The sequence below is a fragment of the Gymnoscopelus microlampas genome, assembly GCF_963454915.1.
Source record: "Gymnoscopelus microlampas genome assembly, chromosome: 12".
Classification (NCBI taxonomy): Eukaryota; Metazoa; Chordata; class Actinopteri; order Myctophiformes; family Myctophidae; genus Gymnoscopelus; species Gymnoscopelus microlampas.
Window position 1 is genome coordinate 43,315,732 of NC_139949.1, and position 23,683 is coordinate 43,339,414.

At 41.0% G+C, this 23,683-nt stretch overlaps 1 protein-coding gene across 2 annotated transcripts; it reads left to right on the top strand.

The window, feature by feature from the left end:
* Positions 1–1,367: 1,367 nt before the first annotated feature.
* On the top strand, positions 1,368–21,991 carry LOC311056887 (glycerophosphodiester phosphodiesterase domain-containing protein 5-like). Of its 2 annotated transcripts, XM_084073731.1 has the most exons (16): positions 1,368–1,454; positions 3,682–3,970; positions 5,756–5,859; positions 7,636–7,729; positions 10,527–10,586; positions 11,096–11,194; positions 12,206–12,299; positions 12,880–13,025; positions 13,140–13,222; positions 14,628–14,778; positions 16,359–16,583; positions 18,467–18,624; positions 19,268–19,415; positions 20,347–20,429; positions 20,871–20,950; positions 21,468–21,991. In XM_084073731.1, the coding sequence occupies exons 2-16, from the start codon at positions 3,782–3,784 to the stop codon at positions 21,566–21,568; spliced, it is 1,815 nt and encodes a 604-aa protein (XP_083929857.1). In that variant the 5' UTR covers positions 1,368–1,454; positions 3,682–3,781; the 3' UTR covers positions 21,569–21,991. The 2 variants fall into 2 exon arrangements, with proteins under 2 accessions (XP_083929857.1, XP_083929856.1); XM_084073730.1 differs by lacking the exon at positions 20,347–20,429.
* Positions 21,992–23,683: the final 1,692 nt, after the last annotated feature.

A 23,683-nucleotide genomic window follows, 5' to 3' on the forward strand; every position in this document is an offset into this window, starting at 1 on the left:
TAAACCGTAATAGCAGCATCTTCAATTTTGAAATTGTATCTGTGTATGTTGTGATTTTGATAATTTCTCCTTAATTGTTCAGCAATTCTTGGAAACATGATTTAACGAGAGAAAAGGAATTTTAAAGGATTGTCAAAAGCTGACACAGTTTAACCACACTAACATGTAGTGTTCACTCTATTCTTCTGTGGTCTATATGATGTACACTGCTTGGTTAACGCTCTAAAATCGGTCAATTTGCTTCTATTGCAGTAGAGTGGAGAGAAAAGAGGAAGTAAGATGCACTATGATAGACTGACAGTAGAGTAGGGTTAGGGTCATGACATTTTGGGACAACTTTTTTTTGCCACAAATGTTCAAAAGTAGAAAAATGTATTTGATAATAATCAAATGACACAACAGAATACATAATTTGATTTTAAAAAGTGTTACAGTAAGTGCAAGATGTCATATAGACCTTAAGCTAAGCTTTATTAGTGATGCAACATGTTTATTTGAATATTATTTTATATTATTTTGTTCACACTGAATTCTGTTTACACTGCCAAATTCAACATACTGTATGCTTCCACTGCACACTGACTGAAAAACATGCAAATGATTAAATCTATCACATTTTCTGGAAGAAGAAATCGAGACTTGATCACCATTTCACTCAAACACAAGTTACTCAATGATCATGACATTATATTCAAGTTCATCTGGAGCTTGAACGAAAACAACAGATGGAACATTTCTCTGATGTCACACTGTTGGAAGAAGGAGTCTGCACCTGCATCTTCACTCTCTTGTGAAGTTTCTGTTCCTGTTGTGGGAGAGGATCTTTTCACTTCTGACCAAAAGGGGGCACCACAAATATAGAAAATTGAACCACATGTCATAGAAACGGTAGAATTTGAATAAATAAATAATATGCAAACTTCATATTTGATTACAGTAATAGCCTACAGTCTAAAATCAGGACTACTGCAATTGTAGTATAGGCTACTGCAGGTTCAGTGGACACTGAGCTGAAATATAGTCTATGTGGCAGGTTGTTCATTCCTCTGTAGTCTACTGTACATATCAGTAGTTCCCAATTCTAATTTAGGAAATTTCTTTGATTATTTATTTATTTTATTCATGAAATTATTTTTTGAAAAGATTTTGAATTGGTTTTCAACTCATGAAAATGTGTGATTTTTTTGGGGGAAATCCTGACCCACTGTTTGGGAAACAGCAGTGGTGGAAAAATGACAGTATTACTTTACACGGCACCACTGGGGAAACAGTGGTCTCTACATCATCATGGCAACAGGTGGCACTAGTGGATGTCATAGATAGGGTGTCCCAAACATCCTCTCCGTTACAATACAACCAGAGCAGTATAAACACCGACCAGGAACAGCGCACTGCGGCTTCCCCACATTTGGACCTCTACTCTCCAACAGTGGGGAATGTTACTGAGGATCGAGGTAGGCTATAAAATCAAGACAACGATGCATCACGATCATAATGGAATCGCATCATTCGGCCGATGTACGCTGTTGCAGCGTTTGATTACAAATATTTTATAATGGTGATGTTATTTTTTAATGCCGCCTGTATCGAGGTTTAATGTCTTGCCAGGCATCACCGCGTCTTATTTTTCGACCAAATAAAGGATGCATTGATCCAGATTTGATATAGAATGATACAGGTAGCCTATGCTATGTGGTGACGGGGGCTCACAGTGAGCTGACTGCCTCGAAAGGTTGATAGGATGCAAGTCTAGACTAACGTTAGAATAGGCAGTGGTGTAAAGTAAGTAGGTAGGCTACATTTACTCAAGTACTGTACTTGAGTACACTTTTTAGGTATTTGTATGTTACTTGAGAGTATTTCCAATTTCCAATACTTTTACTTCTACTCCACTACATCTCAGAGGCAAACATTTGACTTTTACTCCACTACAATTATTTGAAAACTTTAGTTACTAGTTACTTTGTAGATTTTGATTCTTATTAGAAAACACATACCACAAACCACTTCATTAATACTTCGGCTATTTGAAAAAGACCACACTCCATTAGCTTGTAGATCTGCTATTTTCTAAAGATTTTGTATACATTTTAGAGAAATATAACTTGTGAAACGGGTTATTCTGCATAATGAGTAGGCCTACTTTTACTTTTGGTACCTATTTTGTAACAGAGTATTTTTACATTGCGTAATAAAAGTATTGATACTTTTATTTAAGTAAACAATATGTGAGTACTTTCTCCACCACATTTCCGACTGGAAATTGGCTCATAGGCTATATACTCAGTCATTTTTTTATTCATCAACATGTCAAAAGGGATTAGGCCTATTTAGCCTATTATTCTAGCATTCTCCGTTTTATTCTCCCCTGAGGAAAACAAATATTTATTTTGTGTTCACATAACGTTTTGAATGATATATCATTGTCAAAGACCTCCTCATCACTTGAATGTATTTTATTTTTCGCTGTTCTAACAATGGCATCTTTATTTTTTAGTTTTCTGTGTTTCACACTTTATATAATGAGATGTGAGCAAGAGTATGACTCACTGAGATCAGTCTGTCACTCTCTTTCTCTCTCCCCCTCTCTCGCCCCACTCTCTCCCCTTCTGCCCTATATATGTATATATACTGTATGTATGTATGTATGTATGTGTGTGTGTGTGTGTGTGTGTGTGTGTGTGTGTGTGTGTGTGTGTGTGTGTGTGTGTGTGTGTGTGTGTGTGTGTGTGTGTGTGTGTGTGTGTGTGTGTGTGTGTGTATATATATATATAAATACACACACACACATGCACACACACACACACACACACACACACACACACACACACACACACACACACACACACACACACACACACACACACACACACACACACACACACACACACGCACACACACGCACACACACAATGTTTGTATTTAAAGGTATGTGCTCTGCAATCGATCCATCGGTCAATCAATATGTCTATTCTTGCACTATATTCACCATACTGATCTCAATACAAGCTGTTTTTATAAACAAAAATGTGTATACATGACCATATCATTTGTACATATCTGTCAAAGGGATGGAACACAAAAGCTTGATAGCTTATTTCCATTGTTGTCCCTTGAGTGCAAATGAGTTTTTGGGTAGCACAGACATACAGAAAGATATAATCAATAACACATTCATACGTACAATTTCAACCTAGACAAGTAAAATAGCAAAGAACAACACGGGTACTGTAAAAGGAACCTATTACAATAGAATATGATTTACAGTCTTTATGCTTAATATACAAGTAAGACGCGCAAACACAGCTTTCTCAAACTGTCCTCAAACGAAGGCGTTTTCAACTTGCCATCCGGCCTGAAATATGCACAAATGACATGGAATTCTTATATCCCAATAGATGAACTCGTGTAGTTGCTTTTAGATGTGTTATTTTTGACTGTAGCTGCTATATTTCTCTCAGAGGAGTGTAATTAGTCACCCAGGGGCAGGCGGATTTCAGCAGTGCACTCTGAGATCTGTCAGCAGGCAATGAGAGCGCCAATGAGAGCGCCTCCTTCCGCTGCGTTCGCAATTATGGTCATTGTATATGCACGTTTTGTCTATAAAAAACTTGAATCAATCAGTCAATCAATCAACCAATCAGTCAAAATGGTGGTGCTCTCTCCCCCTCTCTCTCTCAGTATCTCCCATGCCGTGCTGCCTCTTCTGAATGAGTATGAAAGGTGAATATATCTGTTGTGAGTGAGTGCGCGTGTGCGTGCGTGTGCGTGTGCGTGAGGCATGGGCATGGCCACATCCTCGACCACGCTGTCCGAGGTGAAGTTCGGCCAGTTCCGTGCGGTCCGCGGGCTGCTGCTTCGGCGCTATGAGCATGGGCCCTTGGTGTCGTGCCTGGCCGGTCTGTACGGCTGCCAGTGGCGGCGGTACCAGAGGAACCGCGCCCGGCCCGGTGGCTGCTGCTGTAACAAGGTAAATGTGAGTGCGTGCCATGTTTAACACAAGCAGCCTACTGCAGTGGCTCTCAAGCTTTTTCATTTCAAGGACCCCCACTTTGTTACGCATTAGGCCACGGTTCCCTCCTTAACTCTGACAGTGTACAAATGGACGGGTCCATTTGGTTCCATTTGTACACTGTCAGAGTTACAAACCTTTATATGTCCATTTGGTTCCTAACAATCAATCATTTTGCTGGGGATCCCCTGGCAAGCCTACAAGGACCCCTGGTTGTCCCCGGACCCGTAAGGGTCCATTTGGTTCCATTTGTACACTGTCAGAGTTACAAACCTGTATATGTCCATTTAGTTCCTAACAATCAATCATTTTGCTGGGGATCCCCTGGCAAGCCTACAAGGACCCCTGGTTGTCCCCGGACCCCACTTTCAGAACCCGTGGCCTACTGTAGGCTACACGGTAAAATGATCAGTGTTAATTGAACCAAATGGACCCTTACGGGTCCTCCCTTGATTCTTAAATCAACACAAAAATAGCAGATCTATACAAGCTCCCATGCGTTGCAATGCAATGTGTTACGAGCTTGTGGATCATGTTGTTGTTTTTTTGACTGCATTTTTTCTTAAATCATGGCTATAGAGTGTTTGTTCAGTAACACGATTCTCCCTGTCTCTCCAGCTCTTTAGTAAACAGATTAGAATCCAGGTCGGCGGACCAATTTAATCCAATCAGGATACTATAGATAGATGACTCATACAGGATACAGGCTAAACAAGTGAAATTGGAAGTGATGACGCAAAGAAGTTAGCAGACTAAATTGAAACTGGAACAGTATCAAATTGAAGCTGATAATTGGGTGCTCTCTCCTGATTGGCTGAAATTGACAACCCGCCTGCAAATGTATTTTGCTGGTAACTTATTACTCTGACTGATTAACCTGCGCCCAACCCTGTCAATAACAGGAAAAATATTTGCTGTCCTGCAGAAACCTTGTATCTCCATATTTCAACTTTTATTTTTTTCTTAAATTGCCCTACTTCTTACAAGAGTGTCACACAAAAGTAGGGAAAATAGCAATGTGAGGCATTGTGAGCTTGTAGATCGGTTATTTTCACTTAACTTACAAAGTTTCCACCCGTCAGCAACAATATATTATTCTGAAATGGGCATTCTTCATAATGACTACTTTTACTTTAGCTACTTTAAGTATATTTTGATGCCAAGACTTTTGTGCTTTGACTAAAGTTTGCTTGTGAATGCAGGACTTTAACAGTCTTTATACACTGTGGTAAGTGCTACTTTTACTTAACTCTGAGTACTTCTTCCATCACTGTCACTGGTACGAGGCCACACCAGGGTTGAACGCAACACATTGCACAAAATAAACATACACGTGCTGCCGTGGGACACGCACGCACGCACGCACGCACGCACGCACGCACGCACGCACGCACGCACGCACGCACGCACACACACACACACACACACACACACACACACACACACACAAACCATTGCTAGCATATTTTCCACACAATGCTTCATTGAAAGCAGACAGAGAGATCATATGGTTCTGTCTCCATTCCAGTATTTGTAGTTTTAAGAGTATGCATCATACCACTTTCCCGGGTTTAGCCATTAAGGAGCTTTTGGTTCTTGGAATTCCTCTCTCTCCCTACAGTTCAACGGTCATTCCTTTAACACAATGGAATGTTACAGGGCAGTAAAATGTATTTCACACATGTTGCGGATTGACTGACTCTGGGAAAATAACATGCATGTTTTTTTCTCTCTCATCTATAGGTGGAGGGAACCAGTTTTGCATTGCTCATCGTGTCCTTCTGTCTCACGCTGGTGTTTCTATACTTCTGGGGCGAAGCACAGAATGACTATAATGATTTTGACTGGTGGGTTGTGTGTCTCACGTAACAGTCTATATAGTACATGTATATACCTGCATATATGTGCATGTGCTTATGAATGCATACACTCAAGCATGCATGCACCCACATACAGGCCTACACATGCATACACAGACTTGGGCATATGTGCATGTGTACTAGGACATTGGTTCTCAAAGTGGGGTCCGGGGACCCCCAGGGGTACATGAGGGGGTTCCAGGGGGTCCCCAGCTAAATGATGGACAGGAACCAAATGGACCCTAACGGGTCCATTTGGTTCCATTTGTACACTCTCAGAGTTAAATTAACATTGATTTTACAATATGAATTGGGGTCCCAGAGGTATAAATGCCATTAAATGGGCGTCCGTAGCCTAACGCATGTCAAACTGGGGGTCCTTGAAATTAAAATGGTTGAGAATCACTGCTAGAGAGCCATAAAAACCTTCTCTTATGGGGGTCCCTGGCTTATCTTTTCAAATGGGGGTCCGCGGGCTAATTAGTGTCAATTTGGGGGTCCTTGACATGAAAAAGTTTGAGAACCACTGTACTAGGAGGATACCCGTTGCGAACGATGCCCGCTGTGAACGCATTGCCCCCCCCACCCAACACCAATACCTGTTGTACCTGCAGTCAAAGTACCCGTTGTCCTGATTTCCCACTTGGCACAACCCTCCCTCGGGACTTCCGCGGACACCAAAGGAACCAAAACACATCAGAAAACAGTGTACCTTCATCATGGCTCACATAATGACTGCGTACCAACAAAGGTCTTTATCCAACCTTGGCCACACGTATTCCAACCTGCCCTCGATTGTATAAGCTCAGGCAAATGCTCGGATAATAATCTATATTTATAACACTGTGGAATCGGAACTCCCCATTTTAACGCATTGAAGTTTTCCATTGTGTAATCGCAATAATCCACTGCTAAGCTACACATAAAAGGATTTAGTTGAAAAAAAAACATGCATTACATGCATTACACATGCATTACACATTTTTATAGAACTGTGTGTGAATCTAATTATTGCTTAAACAGAGAGTCCACAAGCACACGCACACACGCACGCACGCACGCGTGCGCGCACACTCACACACACACACACACACACACACACACACACACACACACACACACACACACACACACACACACACACACACACACACACACACACACACACAGTGGCAGGTCTGGCACATGGAGGAGGTATAGCATTGTATTGAAAGTCAGTGTCACCTGTCATCCCAACCTCTTGTTTCTCTATTTAAATAAGAGTTGTGTCTTTACGATTTCGCCTCATAGACACAGCCACAGTCTTTCACTCATTTACATTGTCAGGATATGCATTTCTGTGTCTTGTTTTAAAGTGTTTCTGGTTCTTATTTTGTAGTATTGTTCTAATTGTTTCCTGTCTGCCCCTGTAGTTCTGTACCTGCCTTGTCTAACCTGTCTTGTGATTTGTCTGTGTTTCCACCTGTGTCCTCTTAGTCCTCGAGCCTATCCCAGTGTTGATTGTCAGTTGAGTTCACCTGTGTCCTGTTATCCCTGAGTCTATTTAAACCCTGTGTTTGAATGGGTTCCTTGTTAGTTCCTCATATGTCTACCATGTGTGTTCAGTGTCATTTGCCTGCCTCGTTTTTGAGTTTTTTAATAAATTGCTGGATTTGACCTGCCGCCTTCAGTGTCTGCATTTGGGTCCTCGTTCAACACTTAACCCTGACATACATGTGTTACCCCCTCTCCTTGTCTCCCTCCCCCTCATCCTGTGAGTCACAGGTTTAACTTTGGGAACCTGGGTTTCTGGTTTCCATGGTCTGTGGTGCTGCTGGTCATCGCCGCTGCCTTCTTCACCTACGTCACTGTGCTGACGGTCAGTAACATGTGTCATTAATGGGAGTTTGGAGGGAGCAGAGGTTTCATATGTGATCATATGAGAGAGTACATAGAGACAGCAGTAAGTGTCTCTCTACCTCTGGGCCTGGACACTAGTCCTAGATGTTACTGAGATGTCACTTCACTGTCTCTTTATATAAAACATTAAGAAAACATCCTGTCACCCGTGTGTACTGAGAACAAGTGGTTCATCAAACAGTCAATCAAGTTGTCAGGCACTTGCGTCACTTAAGTTGTTGATAAGCTGTGTAATCACTGGCTGGAGTCTTACTGTACTGTACTGCAGTGTTTCAGAAACCTTTTAATGATAAGGATCCCCAAATTGACACAATATTATCCTCTTACAATATTTCACAAGATTTGAAATTAGGTGAGGCCCAAAGAACAGTAAAATCTTGAGTATTCATTTTACTCTGAAAGTGAGAAATGGACTTCAAAATAACAGCGGTCAAAACTCCAGGAACACTTATAGTATAAGTATATAACAAGTTGTTAGATGTGTTTTGGCTTGTGGCCTTAATCAGGCCAGGCACGTACACACATTGGAGCCGACCAGTGCCCGAGCACCTGCCCAATTGCCTTCATATATGAGAAACTAGTGCCCTTTTTTATGCCTATATAATTTCTCTCATTTATATCTCTCTTGCCGAGTCACAGTTGCTCTCCAACCTGCTCCCATTCAGTACAGAGGCTTGGGTTAGTTGTTTTGTTTTCCGCCACCTCTTATGTCAACAACAAGCTAACTGGTGTGCTAAACTCAAAAGTCTTTGGAGTATGTGGTGGGTGCCGACCCAAAGGCACAAAAATAGCAAATTACGTCGTCAGCACTCGCCAGTAGCCTAACACTTTTAGTAACGCACAGCAGCTGAAGGAAACATCCCTATAGCCCTTCCTCAGCATTTCTTAGAGGTGGGTAGGAAGTATGGTTTTAGGACATGGCTTGTATGTCTATCTCATGGATGTCACACCCAAAACCCCCTAGGTTCCATTGATAGTTTTTTTTTTAATGGGTACATCTGTCAAATTTATTACAATAATACCTCAGTTTTAGCCTTTCTAAGTACTCAAAGTATCTTTACATGGGAAAAAATGTAAATCAACTTTATTAGGTAGAAAATAAATAAATTGTGTCTAAAAGTAAAAACGGTAAAAACAAGGGCTGGTGGGGTTTAGCTGGGGAAAGCTATTTTGAAGATGTGGGTTTTGGAGGCAGCTTTTCTTTTTGTGATTTAAAAATAAATAAATTGTAAAGGTAAACGACAAGACAACCAAGCAGACTAATAGTTTTGAAGGGTGGGAGGGTGGTGCCTCTTTGGATGTGGTTACTTTGTGAGCTTGTAGATCTGATATTTTCACCGAAGTGATTTGGTGTAGAAGCAAAAAGGACAAAAAGGGTGGACAAAGTACAGAACTGAGCCTAGTATCAAGTAACCAAGTATAGAGGGTTTAAGTGGTTAAATGGGGCAGGTATGAAGCTATGTTTGTAATGTTTTACATGATGACCCAGATGAAGGGCACAAACCGAAACGTGTTGTTCCGGCAATAAAGTTGTTCTAACAGTAAAAGTTGTTCTATATACTAAAGTGTTGCTGGAGTTTTGACCTCTTTAGACTTTTCCCCTTCTCCATGCACCCTGGAAGTAGATAACGTTGTGCCAGAAACCCCTACTCTGCTTCAACAGTTTAATTAACACTCAGGATTTTACTGGGCACTGACTGTTAACCTACAGTTAATGACAGCTTAGTGATACAATTATTTCTACAAGCTTGAGATGAGTGCATACAGTATAGCAGTGCATGTTTTTTGTTTAGTTTTTTTTTAAAACATATTTGGGGCTGTTCTGTCTTTATTTCACTGCTTGGCACTCAGCATCAAAAGTCGGATTGGGATAAGTCCTGTCTGGGAACTAGCGTCATGTCCAGGGGGTGTACTTGTACATCAAGCTGCCTCACGCTACGGAAACAGGAGATAGGCTCCTGCCCTATGGGTCTCAGGGCTCGGCAAGGCTTACTTACATTGAGTATGCACAGGCCTGTGGTACAATCGTTCTGCCAGGAGCACAAGGAATCAGACCATGGTTATACTGTCATGTTACAAGGACAAGCTGTACCATAGACAATAGCTATCAGGCCTAGGAGAGACATCTTGGCTCTACGTCATGTAAAATGTACTGACAAAAAGGTTACATATAACCAATCATGATTACATAATATGATTTTGTCCACAAGACGCACCGTCAATGTCATTGTTAACAGAGAATGAGTACATTCACTCCATTGTTTAGGCCGTACCACATCACAGGTCTTACAAAATGGGATGTTATGAAATGAGTATGCGCTGCTAAAGTGTTGTTTGTGTGTTTGTTTGTTTGTTTGATTGATTGATTGATTGATTGAATACTTTTTATTAACAAGTTTGAAAACAAAATGCTAAAAGGATAACTCAAAAAGCCTCTGGGGGCCATTGACATTGTGGTCCATTCTGCTCAATTCATCATGATGATATACAATACATTACATATCAGCAGCAACAATAAAAGCAATAGCCTAAATTATAGATATACAGAAAAAGTGCAGTGGAGGTGAAATTGGATGATTGCGCAACAGTGTGAGTTGCTGACAGCTGGGTTTTAATATTATATAGGGAAGCTCATTGTGTATTGTTTAAATGTGTGTGGATGCTATTTAAACACTCACAGCTGAATTTAATGTGATGTGTAAGGATGGTTTTAGTTTGTGGATGTAACTTAAACTTTCTGTGTGTATTCTATGCAGCTGCTTGCTGTGTGTTTGCTGTCAGAGGGCCAGAAGCTCTATTTACACTGGAGTCACAAGGTAACACCCACTTGTATTTGTCTTGTGTACAAACGACTGTCATGTTAAAAAAAAGTACGGTTGGGCAATACATCAATATTATATCTATATGGTGATTTGAGATTAGATATCGTCTGGGATTTTGAATATCGTAATATCGTGATATGGAATCAGTGTTGTCTTTTCCTGGTTTTAATCACTCAAGCCCTATTTTATACTACTATGGTTTGGGCCGCTACACAGCCCTCACATCTAGAGTTACGTTTAAGGTTATGTCTGAGTCATTGTGACCACTGCGGTGGTCTTCCGGTAGGAGAATTTGTGCAGGTATGCCGTAAGGTTACTGGTGTGAACCTGAATGATATTTGTCACGTGTACCAAGTCAGAGCCAACATTTAGCTACCTTATCTTACATCTGATCATCAAACTGAAATGGTGAATAGTTTCCCTCCATGTGTTTGAACAGATCCATGTCAATGGCATGGAGGCAGTAGCAGCAGCATTAACCTCACTAACTGTTCTGTTGTCAGATGGGTATACTGGTGACTTTGACTTTCTCCATCGTAGCCACCGCTGTGCTGTCCGACCTCTGGAGTAAAGAGTGGACAACGCTGCTGCTCTCCTTTCAGGTGACTGCCTTCCACCTTCTTTCTAAAGCCCTGGTTCCTTTGTGCTCACCATAGGCATAAATAGGTAGATGCCTCATTGGCCAGTGGGGCCGCACGGCAACACCGCCTCCATGTTACGTAGGCAAGCTTGCCATAACTCCACTGCATGTCTGAGTTGCATACACGTACTGTACCTGATGTTTCTGTTTCATAACCTTTACTGCTATTATCTCTATGAAAGAAGGTGTTTTGGTATGAAAACCCACATTTTCATTTTGCCACGTATCCTATATCATAACATAACTACATGTTTGACATTTTCAACAAACCAAACCGCGAAGAATGAGAATTATTTGCCCCACTTATTTTGTAGTGGGGCATTAGCATACATGCATTTCCCCACAAAATATGGCGGCCGCGATGCTTTATCGCTCCAATGAACCGCAGTGGCCAATGAGGTATCTACGTTTATACATGTATGGCAGTGGTGTAAAGTACATTTACTTAAGCACTGTAATTAAGTACAAGTTTGAGGTATTTCTTTTACTTTACTGGAGTGTTTCCAATTTTCTGTTGTTCTATTCCACTACATCTCAGAGGCAAATATTATACTTTTACTCCACTACAATTATTTTACAACTTGAGTTACTAGTTACTTTGTAGATTTGGATTATTATTACAAAACATACATTACCCACTTCAGCCCTATACATTTCGGCCATTTGAAAATAGCCGATCTACAAGCTCACAATGTGTCGCATCATTGCGACACATTGTGAGGTTGTAGATCTGCTATTTTCAAAAGATTTCTATACATTTTATACATTAGAAAACGTGTGAAATGGGGCGTTCTGCATAATGAGTACTTTCTACTTTTGGTACTTTAAGTAGGCTACATTTTGATACCAATACTTTTCTACATTGCAGTATTGATACTTTTACTTAAGTAAAAAGATTTGAGTACTTTTTCCACCACTGATCTATGGTGCTCACCCCTTCTAACCGGTGGGCATTTCTTTGTGTCCTGCGTAGATAACTGCACCATATCTACATGTGGGGGGAGTCCTGTTGATGCTGCTTGTGACATGGCCGCTAGCCTTGCATTTCTTTCGCATGAACAGCAGAGGTGAGGGGTACAATCTGCCTCAGGTGTTTGAAGGCAAACATTGGTAGAACCTTAACAAACTATGGTTTGGGAACCATTTTTGGGTCATGGACACATTTGTATGGGTCACGACACGAGCTAATATCCCTTATTACATTTACTACAATTTTGTTATTTCTAAATATTTTCAAAAATGTAAAAAAAAGGAAAGAAAAACAGAAACAAATGATAATTCAAACATTTCTCAAAAGAATTTCAGAAATTAAATAAAAAAAGTTCCCTAAAAAGAAATGTAAGAAATAATGAAAATAGCAGATCTACAAGCTCACAACATGTCACATTGCGACGCGTTGTGAACTTGTAGATCCAGTATTTTCATTATTAAATGCTCAGGTGTATATTTCATCATTTATTTTTGTACGTTTGGGTCATCATAACATATTACTGAAGTGAACTGTGTCAGTGTTTGACACTATCAGAATCAATAGAACCCTCTGATTAGGTCAGTATTACACTGTGTGTGTGTGTGTGTGTGTGTGTGTGTGTGTGTGTGTGTGTGTGTGTGTGTGTGTGTGTGTGTGTGCGTGTGTGCGTGTACCAGTTAGGCGGGGGCTAATTCTAGGGGTCTACCTGGTGGTCCTGTTTGCCCTCTACATGGTGCCCCTGGGTATGTACTCCCCCTGCATCAAGAAAGAGGGCACCCTGGGCTCCGCACCAGCCCTCATTGGGCACAGAGGAGCACCCATGGTGAGGAGGAGGCATCAGTGATTCAAATGTTTCATTTAGAACTTATTTTTATTTACTGTGTGCTTGCTGAGGAGAATGGCTGCGATCATCACCGCTGTGTTGTCCCGCTTACAGCTGGCTCCAGAGAACACCCTCATGTCGTTTGAGAAGGCCGTGGAGGCAGGCAGTGAAGGCCTGGAGACGGATGTCACTATTAGGTCAGTAGCTTATGGATGTAACTTATATTTACATGTTCTCCGTAGTCATTAATCACTTAAACCCTATGTTGTTGAGCGGAGTCGTCCCTCGAAAACGGAGTCGTTTTCGCTCTGTTTTCGCTGAAAATAGGCGTTCAACAAGCTCACAATGTGTAGCAACACAACGCGTTGTAGGCTTGTCTATCTGCTATTTTCTGCGAAGGTTTTCCCAGAGTATGGATGCTGGGGTTTAAGTGGTTAAAATATGATCGGATTAACCTGTACAATTGAGTCAATTATGGCTAAACATGAACAGCTCGTGGTCATGAACATGTTGAATTCTATTCATTTTATTCCGGGGGACAATTTTCGGCTAGAATTCTCAGATCAATCTGCACGTTAACACAATGCCGATGTCTCTGACAAAAAAAGAGCGATGGCACAATGTCATTTATTGTGTTGGATTCACCTGCAGTATCTCAGGCAAGTTTTATATTGTGCTAAAATTAATGGAATGGTCTTCTTCAAAAATTAAACAAACCATTGTGTGTTTTGGAAAATGGTCACAGTCATAATCTTAGTCAATGTTTTAAACATGTCCTATACACCTCTGGTTCTCAAAGTGGGGTCAAGGGGACCCCGGGGGTCCCCGGCTAAATGAGGAACAGTTTATTTTCACTTGAATCAAATGCCACCGAAGAGGAAAAAGCGGCACTCCAAAATAAATTATGCAAGACTGGCTCAGATAGATTCTCATTTATTGGGAACGCTTACGCATTTTGGCCTCAGCCTTCCTCAGAGCTTCCTATTTCAGCAGCTAAAAGTCAGTCCAATGACAGAATGTATAAGATTGAGATCATAGGTTTCTCTCTCCCCTCCAACAGTAAGAAAGATATAGAATTCTGTACAAAATTGAATCTAACAACAACCATTATTTTATGGGGTTCCCTGACCCTGGCATATAATCTGTTCAAATAGGGGGTCCGTGGCCTAGTACATATAAATGTGGGGGTCCTTGACATGAATGTTTGAAAACAACTGCCATACACAATACATATGTTCTGGAGAGAGCTGGAGGACGCGGGAAATACTTGAAATCCTACTCATAGCTTCCCAGAGATGAATTTTAGCACATGAACCCTAGCATTACAACGTTAATCGAAACATTTGTCAAAAATAGCAGATCTACTGTATAAGCTCACAACGCGTCACAGCGCTATGCGTTGTGAGCTTGTAGATGTGCTGTTTTCGGCCAAAGATATTTGGTGTAGAGAGAAAAAAGGGTGGAACCAAGTACAGACCCCTGGGGGACCCCGGTCAACGAAGTATATAGGGTTCAAGCGGTTAATTAATGTCGACCAAAAATATATTACTTGGTCCCCTATTTTCAAATGAGCAAATGTTTCATGTCATGTGTTTGTCGTAGCTACGACGGGGTGCCGTTCCTGATGCATGATCGGACCCTGCGGCGGACCACCAACATCCACGACGTGTTTCCTAACCAAACACACACCCCAGCAGCCTGGTTCACCTGGGGCCAGCTGGAGAGACTCAATGCTGGGGCCTGGTTCCTCTCTGTAGGTCGCCTGTGCTCCTTAGTTTTCATAGAATACCGGCTCAACTTGCCTGAGCTACGACTCCCCTTTCATGGTTTTCCATTGAGCAACAGTACCAATAGCGAGTACCTTTTTGATATCACCTCTGTCGAGGTTCCACACGGCCAGAGGATACCAAAAGGTGACGTGAAAACACTGCACATTACTATTTGGAGAGAGAGAGAATCGTGACTGGCGTCATTGCATCACGGCGGACTGCCTATACTGATTACGGCATGGAAGCTGCCTAATGATGATAAACTTTTTTTTGGAAACTGTCAGTACTCAAATGTTGTACTTAAGTAAAAGTATCAATACTGCAATGTAGAAATATTCCATTACAAGTAAAAGTCCGGAATTCTAAATTTACTTGAGTAAAAGTACAAAAGTATTGTCAATTTGGCATAATAATGTACTTAAAGTACCAAAAGTAAAAGTACCGTACTCATTATGCAGAATGTCCCATTTCAGAAGTTTTCATGCGACGCATTGTGAGCTTGTAGATCTGCTATTTTCAAGTAAAGTAATAGTAAAATTGGAAATACTCCAGTAAAGTAAAACATACCTCAAAACTGTACTTAAGTGCAGTACTTGAGTACATGAACTTACTTACTTTACTTTACAATGGAAACTGTTGGACTGTAGAGTTGAAAAATGAAGATTGCTTCCAGACAGAATCAACATTAGCTTTATCTTTAACCTTAGCATTGTTTAACAATCTCCTACGCAGAGGGTTGATGGAGTCCTATCTGTAATGTAAAACAAAGTAAAGCACCAGAGTCGTGTAGAGTCGAGTTGAGTTAGTACCATGCAGTGGAAAAGCAACAGACATTCACAGCACATTCACTGGGCAATGTCCTCTTGCTTACACGCAGTAGTACTACAGCTTTTCAAATTCTGCACCAAATAAATGATAGGTGAAAGCAGACATAAAGCAGAACCTTCATAGAAACTGCCATGATCAATATATCCTTGTCTATTGGTTGTCTTTTGGTGTGCGTGAGCCTTTAGCGGCCATGTATGCTTGTAATGGAAGTCAGACAAGGGAGACACAAGGCAGCTATTTAACCTATTTTGGGCATGTAATTAGAGGTGAAAATGTTGTAAATGTTCTACAAATTCTCTAAAATAATGAAAATACTGTAACAGATCTAGTTGTGAGATTGTAGATTGACAACTCAAACTCATTTTGACAAAGTATAACGAAGGGCTTAAGTGTATAATTTCAATACAGTAGGTAATAAATAGAGTACAGTACATAAACTTTCCCAAACTTTTTAGCTTGAGACCCAAACTAGTAGTGTAAATAGCCTACAAGCTGTTTATTTTATTCAAGAATGTTTTTTAAGTCATGAAAATGTGTGATTTATGTGTTTACAGTTTTTAAAAATCTTTTGAAATATAGTATAGTAATAGTATTATTCTATTTTTCGTAGGAAATGAAAAAAGGGGGGAATTTATTCGGGACCCATAAAAATGTCTCTGCAACCCCAAAATGGGTCCCGACCCCCACCTTGGGACATCAGTGTATTAATTACATATTATTGATGGTTTCCCTCCAGCATGACCCGTTTGGTACGGTCGGGTCAATGAGCACCAGAGAGAAAGCACGGGCACGCAACCAGTCTGTGTGTAGCCTGCAGGCGTTCCTAGAGCTCGCCGCGCAGCGGGACAAACTGGTGATCTTTGACCTCTACCGTCCACCCAGAGGTCATCCGTTCAGGGACTCGTGGATCCAACGTACGCTGGAGGTCATCCGCAATGAATCCTCCATTCACTCCAACCAGGTGAGACACACTCTGCAATCACTTTGATATGTACATTTATGACTTATATAATTGGTTTTGGGCAAAAATAGCAGATCTACAAGCTCAAAACGTGTCACGGTTTGCTACTTTTGTGTGACACTGTAGTTGGTATGATAAAGTAGGGCATTAAAATTTACATAAAAAGGTGAAATATGGAAATAAGAGGTTTCTGCACGACAGCCATGATATTATATTACCTGGTATACACATGCAAAGGAGGACCCTGAATCTCCCTGTTGGTTTTTGGTACCCTATTCCTAATCCCCTATTCTACCTGTTTACTCTTATTATTATTTTTTACAATTCCTTTATTCTTAGTTGTAGCTCTTTTCTTTCTTTATGTCCTGTGTTTCTAACTGCCATGACAACATGACATTTCAATGCTTTTTAGAGCTCAACACATTCCCCTGACCTTCATTCAAGCTTTTCAGTAACAAAAGTGCATATGATTTAGGTTCACATGTTATTGCTTTGCTCTCATCCGGAGCGACTTAAAATGATTCAGCAGATGACATAAATTGACACATTGACAGAACACATGCACAGTCAAATCCAGACTGCTGATTTAACTCAGAGAGTCTACAAATAATACTCGTGGGCAGTGGTGTAAAGTAACTAAGTACATTTACTCAAGTACTGTACTTACGTACAATTTTGAGGTATTTTTTACTTTAGTTGAGTATTTCCAATTTTCTGTACTTTAACTTCTACTCCACTTCATCTCAGATGCAAATATTGTACTTTTACTCCATTGCAATTATTTGGAAACTTTAGTTAACTTTAGGTAACTTTAGTGGTTAATGTAAACATACATTAACCACTTTAGCCCCATTTTATACCTAGGCTATTTGAAAATAGCCGATCTACAAGCTCACAACGCATCGCGACGCGTTGTGAGCTTGTATTTCTGCTATTTTCAAACATTTTAGTACTTTTACTTTTGGTACTTTAAGAACATTTTGATACTAATACTTTTGTACTTTTACTCAAGTAAATTTTGAATTCCGGACTTTTACTTGTAACAGAGTATTTCTACATTGCAGTATTGATACTTTTACTTAAGTAAAACACGTGAGTACTTTTTCCACCACTGCTCGTGGGATTATCCGGCTGTTGACCTCATTAAATTTGTTAGATTTCAGTTATGACAAAGGCCCTAAGCCCCACTGTGAAGTCATAGGTGACAATTTTAACTCTGAGAGGACCCTTATGGTTCCATTTCACTCCATTTGTACTCTCTCAGACTCAAATGAACACTGGAGATTTTACAGTGCATCCTGTGCCACAAAAGGCCTTTATCTGTCTACCTTTATCTGTGCTGTGTGTGTGTGTGTGTGTGTGTGTGTGTGTGTGTGTGTGTGTGTGTGTGTGTGTGTGTGTGTGTGTGTGTGTGTGTGTGTGTGTGCAAATGTAAATCAAATGTTATCAGCAAGTTGTTCAAGGACCTCATACATCATGTAATCTATGTTCCAATAGTATAATGTAATAATGCCACTGTGTCATTCTGCCACCCTGAACCATGATAAACACATTGATTTCATCTGTATGGAAAACCTGTAGAACAACATACAGGCTGATTGATTGATTGATTTAATTAGACAGAAATGTAAACAGCACAGTCACACAGAGGTACAGTCAGACATTATTTGAGCTAAAAGTCCCGGGGACTTGTTTCCATTGTGTAAATTGTCATAAATGATGGTATTGCATTGGTTATAGCATGTAAGGTTATTCATTGTGGTGCATATATTATTGTGTGTGTGTGTGTGTGTGTGTGTGTGTGTGTGTGTGTGTGTGTGTGTGTGTGTGTGTGTGTGTGTGTGTGTGTGTGTGTGTGTGTGTGCGTGTGCGTGCGCTTCCAGGTTCTTTGGCTTCCTCCAGACCTGCGGGTTCTGGTCCAGGAGTTGGACCCAGAACTACAACAGACCTCAGGCAGCCAACTCCCCCTGGTGGACCTACAGCGCAACCACATAGTTAAACTGAACTTGCACTACAGCACCATGTCCAGTGAGCACATTAGGTCAGTGTGTGTGTGTGTGTGTCGCTTTATCGCCGCATAATATTGCTGTTGTGCGTGGATGTACTTATGACACAAACAGTTTGAACAAAACATATTGTCAGGTGGATACATTTCATGAACAAATGGCCCCCGTCAAGGAACTTTAGAGTGCAGAAATGTAACCAAATGGACCCGTAACACTATATAGTCTCAACCTGTGGTTTCGGGGCCCATTGGTGAGCCGTGAGGATATTGAAAGTGGGCCCCCAAGTAATTGGCAAAACACTAAGATTTTTATGATAAGATAACATTCATATTTTAAAGATATATAAATGATATATTAAATCATTTCATGGTATTTTGTCTTTGAAACCTTGAAAATTAGTTTTCATTGTGATATGGAAAAATAATTAACTTAAAATTAAGTAACCAACCTCGCATCATTTAATTATGCTAGCCTAGGTTGGTTCCCTTAATCCAAGCCGGAACACAATCGATTGATTGATCATTAAGACAAAGATGCTCAGAAAATGCATGCGGCCCACCCATCTGACCACTTGTGGTCGTGATGTTCAAGTGGGCCCTGGTCCAGAAAAGTGTGCTTTACGGTGTAGGAAGTATGTTTTCCACGTATCAGTGGTCTTGCTCTCCGCTTCCCACACAGCTACTACGCGGCAGCAAACATCAGCACCAACCTGTACGTGATCAGCCAGCCGTGGCTCTACTCCCTGGCCTGGTGTGCTGGTGCTCACTCTGTTACCACCAACGCCCCTCAGCTCCTCAGCGCTCTGCACAGGCCGCTCTTCCTCATGGTAACCACCTGTAACAATTCACCTGCATGAACCCTATAGCATCCCTTATTCTGAGCATGACATAGTAGGTGAGCATACTGTATGGCGAAAATAGGCGAACATTCGCCAAAAAAACAGCCGATCTACAAGCTCAAAGCGCGTTGCCTTGCCATGCGTTTTGAGCTTGTAGTGTGGAGGGTAAAAAAGGAGGGGGCAAGTACAGACAGACCCCTGGGAGACCATGGCTAATTTTAACTATGTGGTTAAAATACAGTAGATGTTCCAAAGTTGGACTGAAAGCTAGACTTGGTTGAAGACCCTTATTTAGAACACAACAATGGAGAAATGGGATACCGGGCTACCGTAACAACTGTTACCAAGGACAGATTGTTACATCAGTGGTTCTCAAAAAAATTGATTGAAAAATTTCATTGATTTTTCAATCCAAGTACCTAACCTCACGTCACCAGGAATCAAGTAATCTAGTCTCGGCAGTTGCGCCACGAGTTGGAATAAAACATGTATATCACAAGGATTATTTTACCAAATGAAACGAAACAATTATACCAACCAAACTAAACAAATTATGACTCCTCTGGCGGAGGGGAATCATTTTGGAGGAGCTCATGGTTTCTGCCTCACATTTGTTATTTAATTTTTACAGATCAACTGCTTCACACAAAGTGTGTCTGTGTTTTATCATTAAACGTGACTGAAAAATACATTTGAACATTTTACACTTTCTCTCACATACTGTACCTGTGGTACCTCCTCCGCGTACACATATCCATTTCAGAAACACTGGTTTAGATTGGTATTCTAGAATGTCAAGAGTATTTCATCACCACACCTGATAGTGCTCCAGAGCGATCAAATGACCAAACTGTTGCCTGGAAATCTTTCACCCCACTTTGTCTGTCTGTCTGTCTGTCTGTCTGTCTGTCTGTCTCAGACTCCAGATCAGTACAATCGGATGTGGATCCTCACAGATCTCATGTCTCTCATGCTGGTCCTCGCCATATTCACCTTGCACTGGCAAGTGACATATACTGTACTCAAATATACTCGAACATCAACAAACCTACCTGAATAATTGAGTCAAATATTGGCTAAACATTATGTTAATGAGTCTCAAATGTTTGAATTTTTAAATCAATCCTTCCTCCGGAGACTGTTTTTGGCAAGACCTTTCAATTCAATCTGTGTTTTTAAAATATGACATAACTTTGTCAAAAGTATAACACACTTTATCGTGTGCTAGATTAACTATCTCAAGGAAAGTTTCAAGTCTCTGGTAGTTCCAATCCAGGTATGTTTTTAGAAAATGGTCGGCAGTAATGTCACGTGTACCGTGAGTTGTAGTCAGTGGGCTAAACATGTCAGACTGCCCGGTATGGACCTTTAAGTCACGTGATCTTGTGGAACATTAGTCATTTGACGGTTCTCATGATCAGGGTTTCTGTCGCTTGCCAACAGGTGGCGAGAGCGAGGACTGGCCTTCAGCTCAGGAAACAGGACAACAATGGACAACGGCACTTACAGCCAGTTCAGAACAGGTGAGTTATATGGTGGTAGAACCAGGTTGGTCTCGCAAGCCACACTGTCGCCTCCAACAATTTCCCAATGTTTCCATCATACAGTCTGGAGCATGGAAGCTCTGAAAATTATCCGGGGATAAAGTGGATGTGACACCTCTTCCCCGCTTTCGTTTTGTCTTTACAGTCGTGCAAATGTGTGTAATGCGTGTAATATAAATCAAAAATAATCGAAGCCTATAGCCTATAGCTTGCTGCTTATCAGAAATGGAAAAATACATATATTTTAAAATGTATTTTCGTAAAATGACAAACAGATGACAGCTTCCTTTCTTGGCTTTCGGGAGGTGTAGTTCCAGACTTTATATACTGTAGCATTCGGAGATTGTGGAATAGTTGTAAAACCAGGCTAGGCAAAGATATGGAGAGCTGAAATAGAAAATAAAAAATACAAAAAACTTCCAAATAAAATGTACTTGAAATAAAAAGTATTTATTTCTGTTAACCTGTACTTCCCCCCCCTCCTATCTTGTGACAGAGATGAGTGACGTATGGTCTGTCTCCAGTATCAACTGCCCCGGAGAAGCTCACAGCATACTGACAACCACATCCAACCTGGCCAATGTCACCGTGCACTGACACCTACAGTACAGTACAGTACAAGGCCACTGTCGCAGTGCCACCGTCACAGACACCTACAGTACCAGGCCTGAGGCCTCAGTCTGGCAAGCTGCCCTATATGCCCCACACTGCCAACATAGTTTTGGTGGACAAAGTGACCAAAAGTGAACCCCCAGTATAGGGAAAAGTCTTTGTTCTTAACACATTTAGTGCCAGAGGTTTTTTAAAACAGGGTACATCTAGTGCTGGCATTCTTACCGTTTACGCTGCGCTGTTTAGGGCTGTAGACGCCACGACGAGGACGCGGATGTAAACAAAGGGTGTGTGCACGATGGTCGAGGGTCCCGACTATCGCCTGGAACAATAATATTTCTAACGCGATCCGCCATTGCAGAATGATCCCCCATCGGAAATGGCTCGTTTCCACCACGGTAAAAAGAAATGGAGATATGAAGCTTTTTCTCAAGGAGTTATAATGGGAGTGGACGGGACGGCACGGATCCACATCCGTCCTCTCCTTTTTTGAGACTCAGTGAATCATTCCAAAGTTGCATTAGAGCGCCCTGTGTGGAAAAATAAATAAACAAATAAATAAATCTCCTCCCGTAGATCTACGGTTATGGCACTCAACGGGTGTATTTGCAAAACCGTAGATCTCCGGTTTTGGCACTCAATGTGTTAAGTCATGCGATACCTTGCTGGAAAATGGCACAGAAAATGCATTTTATTTTTTAATTTTTTTGTGAAAATGTTATTTAATTCAGTTCCTGGTGATACTACCAGCTTACTGCACCAGATGGGACAGAGGCTGAGTAGATGAAGTCACCCGGGTCCTGCTTTGTGAAACAGACGAGCATTTCTAGGGGCATGATGTCAGAACAGATACTGTACTTAACCCTAGAACACTAACATTGAAAATTGTCACGCCATCACTAACGTTGGGTATATTTTACCCGATATAATAAATTCCATAAAAAATATTTCTCATCAAAATATTTATTTTTTGTACAACGTACAACAATATATGGCAAAATGAGATACTCTTCTTTAATATTTCAACCTGAAATTTCACAAAAAAACGAAAAACAGATATCATGGGGGGGGACCCTATAAAAGTAGCAAAATCTGTGAAAAATGTGGGTGTTGTCAAAAGAATATTTAAAAAAAGAAAATAATGGAGCTGGGAACTTTTCCTTTGTCCTGGGACATGTGAGCCTTGTCCAGGGAAGGCAATGTCTAATTGCATCAGCTGACCATTGTGGGAGTATGGGATTTTTTTTACCCTCTACTACTAACGTTGGGTTAGCAGTAGACAAAACACCTGCCTGTAGAAAAAAAAATCACACCCTGTGTGAAGAGAGTGGTGCCTTTGATGAGCCCCGTATTGATGTTGTCATCAATGTTTGTTTATTAGACATACGGACGGGCACACAGACAAAGTCAGATATAGGAGTGGTTGGCACCACTCAAAAAGGGCAGGGACGCAGGGGGGGGTTGAACGTACTCAGTTATCAGGGACTCAGGGATACCCCCCCACTTTTGGGATGAAGAAAAAATAAATAACCTCCGACATCTACACTTCATTCATGGAGTACATTCTTTGTACCGAATAAACCGAATGAACCGAAATAAAGTAACAAAAAACCCTGAAAAAGTTACAACGTTTTGTGCGCGCGCACGCCCTGGGGCAGGGAAACAAATATACCTTCTATGACGTCAGTGAGCATCCTGAAGGTACACAAGGACCCGCCCACCTCAGACATCAACAACATTATGAAAATCACATAATTACAATTGTTCGGGTGAAATTCACCCAACGTTAGTGTTCTAGGGTTGGGAGCCATGTTTGTTGGCTCCCATGTTTGTTGTACGATGGGAGTATAAATTAAAGCAGCACACACCCATTTTCAACCTTACCAATCATATAATTGGTTTTCTGTCTAAAGCAGACAGAAAATCCACAATTTAACAACGTGTCCCAATGTGACGCGATGTGAGCTTGTTCTGCTATTTTTGAACAGGGATTAAGTGGTTAAGCTTGTGTGCGAAGCAGTAATTATTTATTTGTGTGCGTGGATATTCCTGCTATCGTTACTGTTAGATCACCTGATAACCATCACATTCAGTGTATTC

Bases quoted from the DNA above. Each gene is read 5' to 3' on its own strand.
- LOC311056887 (XM_084073731.1), top strand. From the start codon at position 3,782: ATGGGCATGGCCACATCCTCGACCACGCTGTCCGAGGTGAAGTTCGGC. The intron at 10,587-11,095 runs GTAACACCCACT...TTCTGTTGTCAG, and splicing joins ATTTACACTGGAGTCACAAG to ATGGGTATACTGGTGACTTT. The intron at 13,026-13,139 runs GTGAGGAGGAGG...TCCCGCTTACAG, and splicing joins GGCACAGAGGAGCACCCATG to CTGGCTCCAGAGAACACCCT.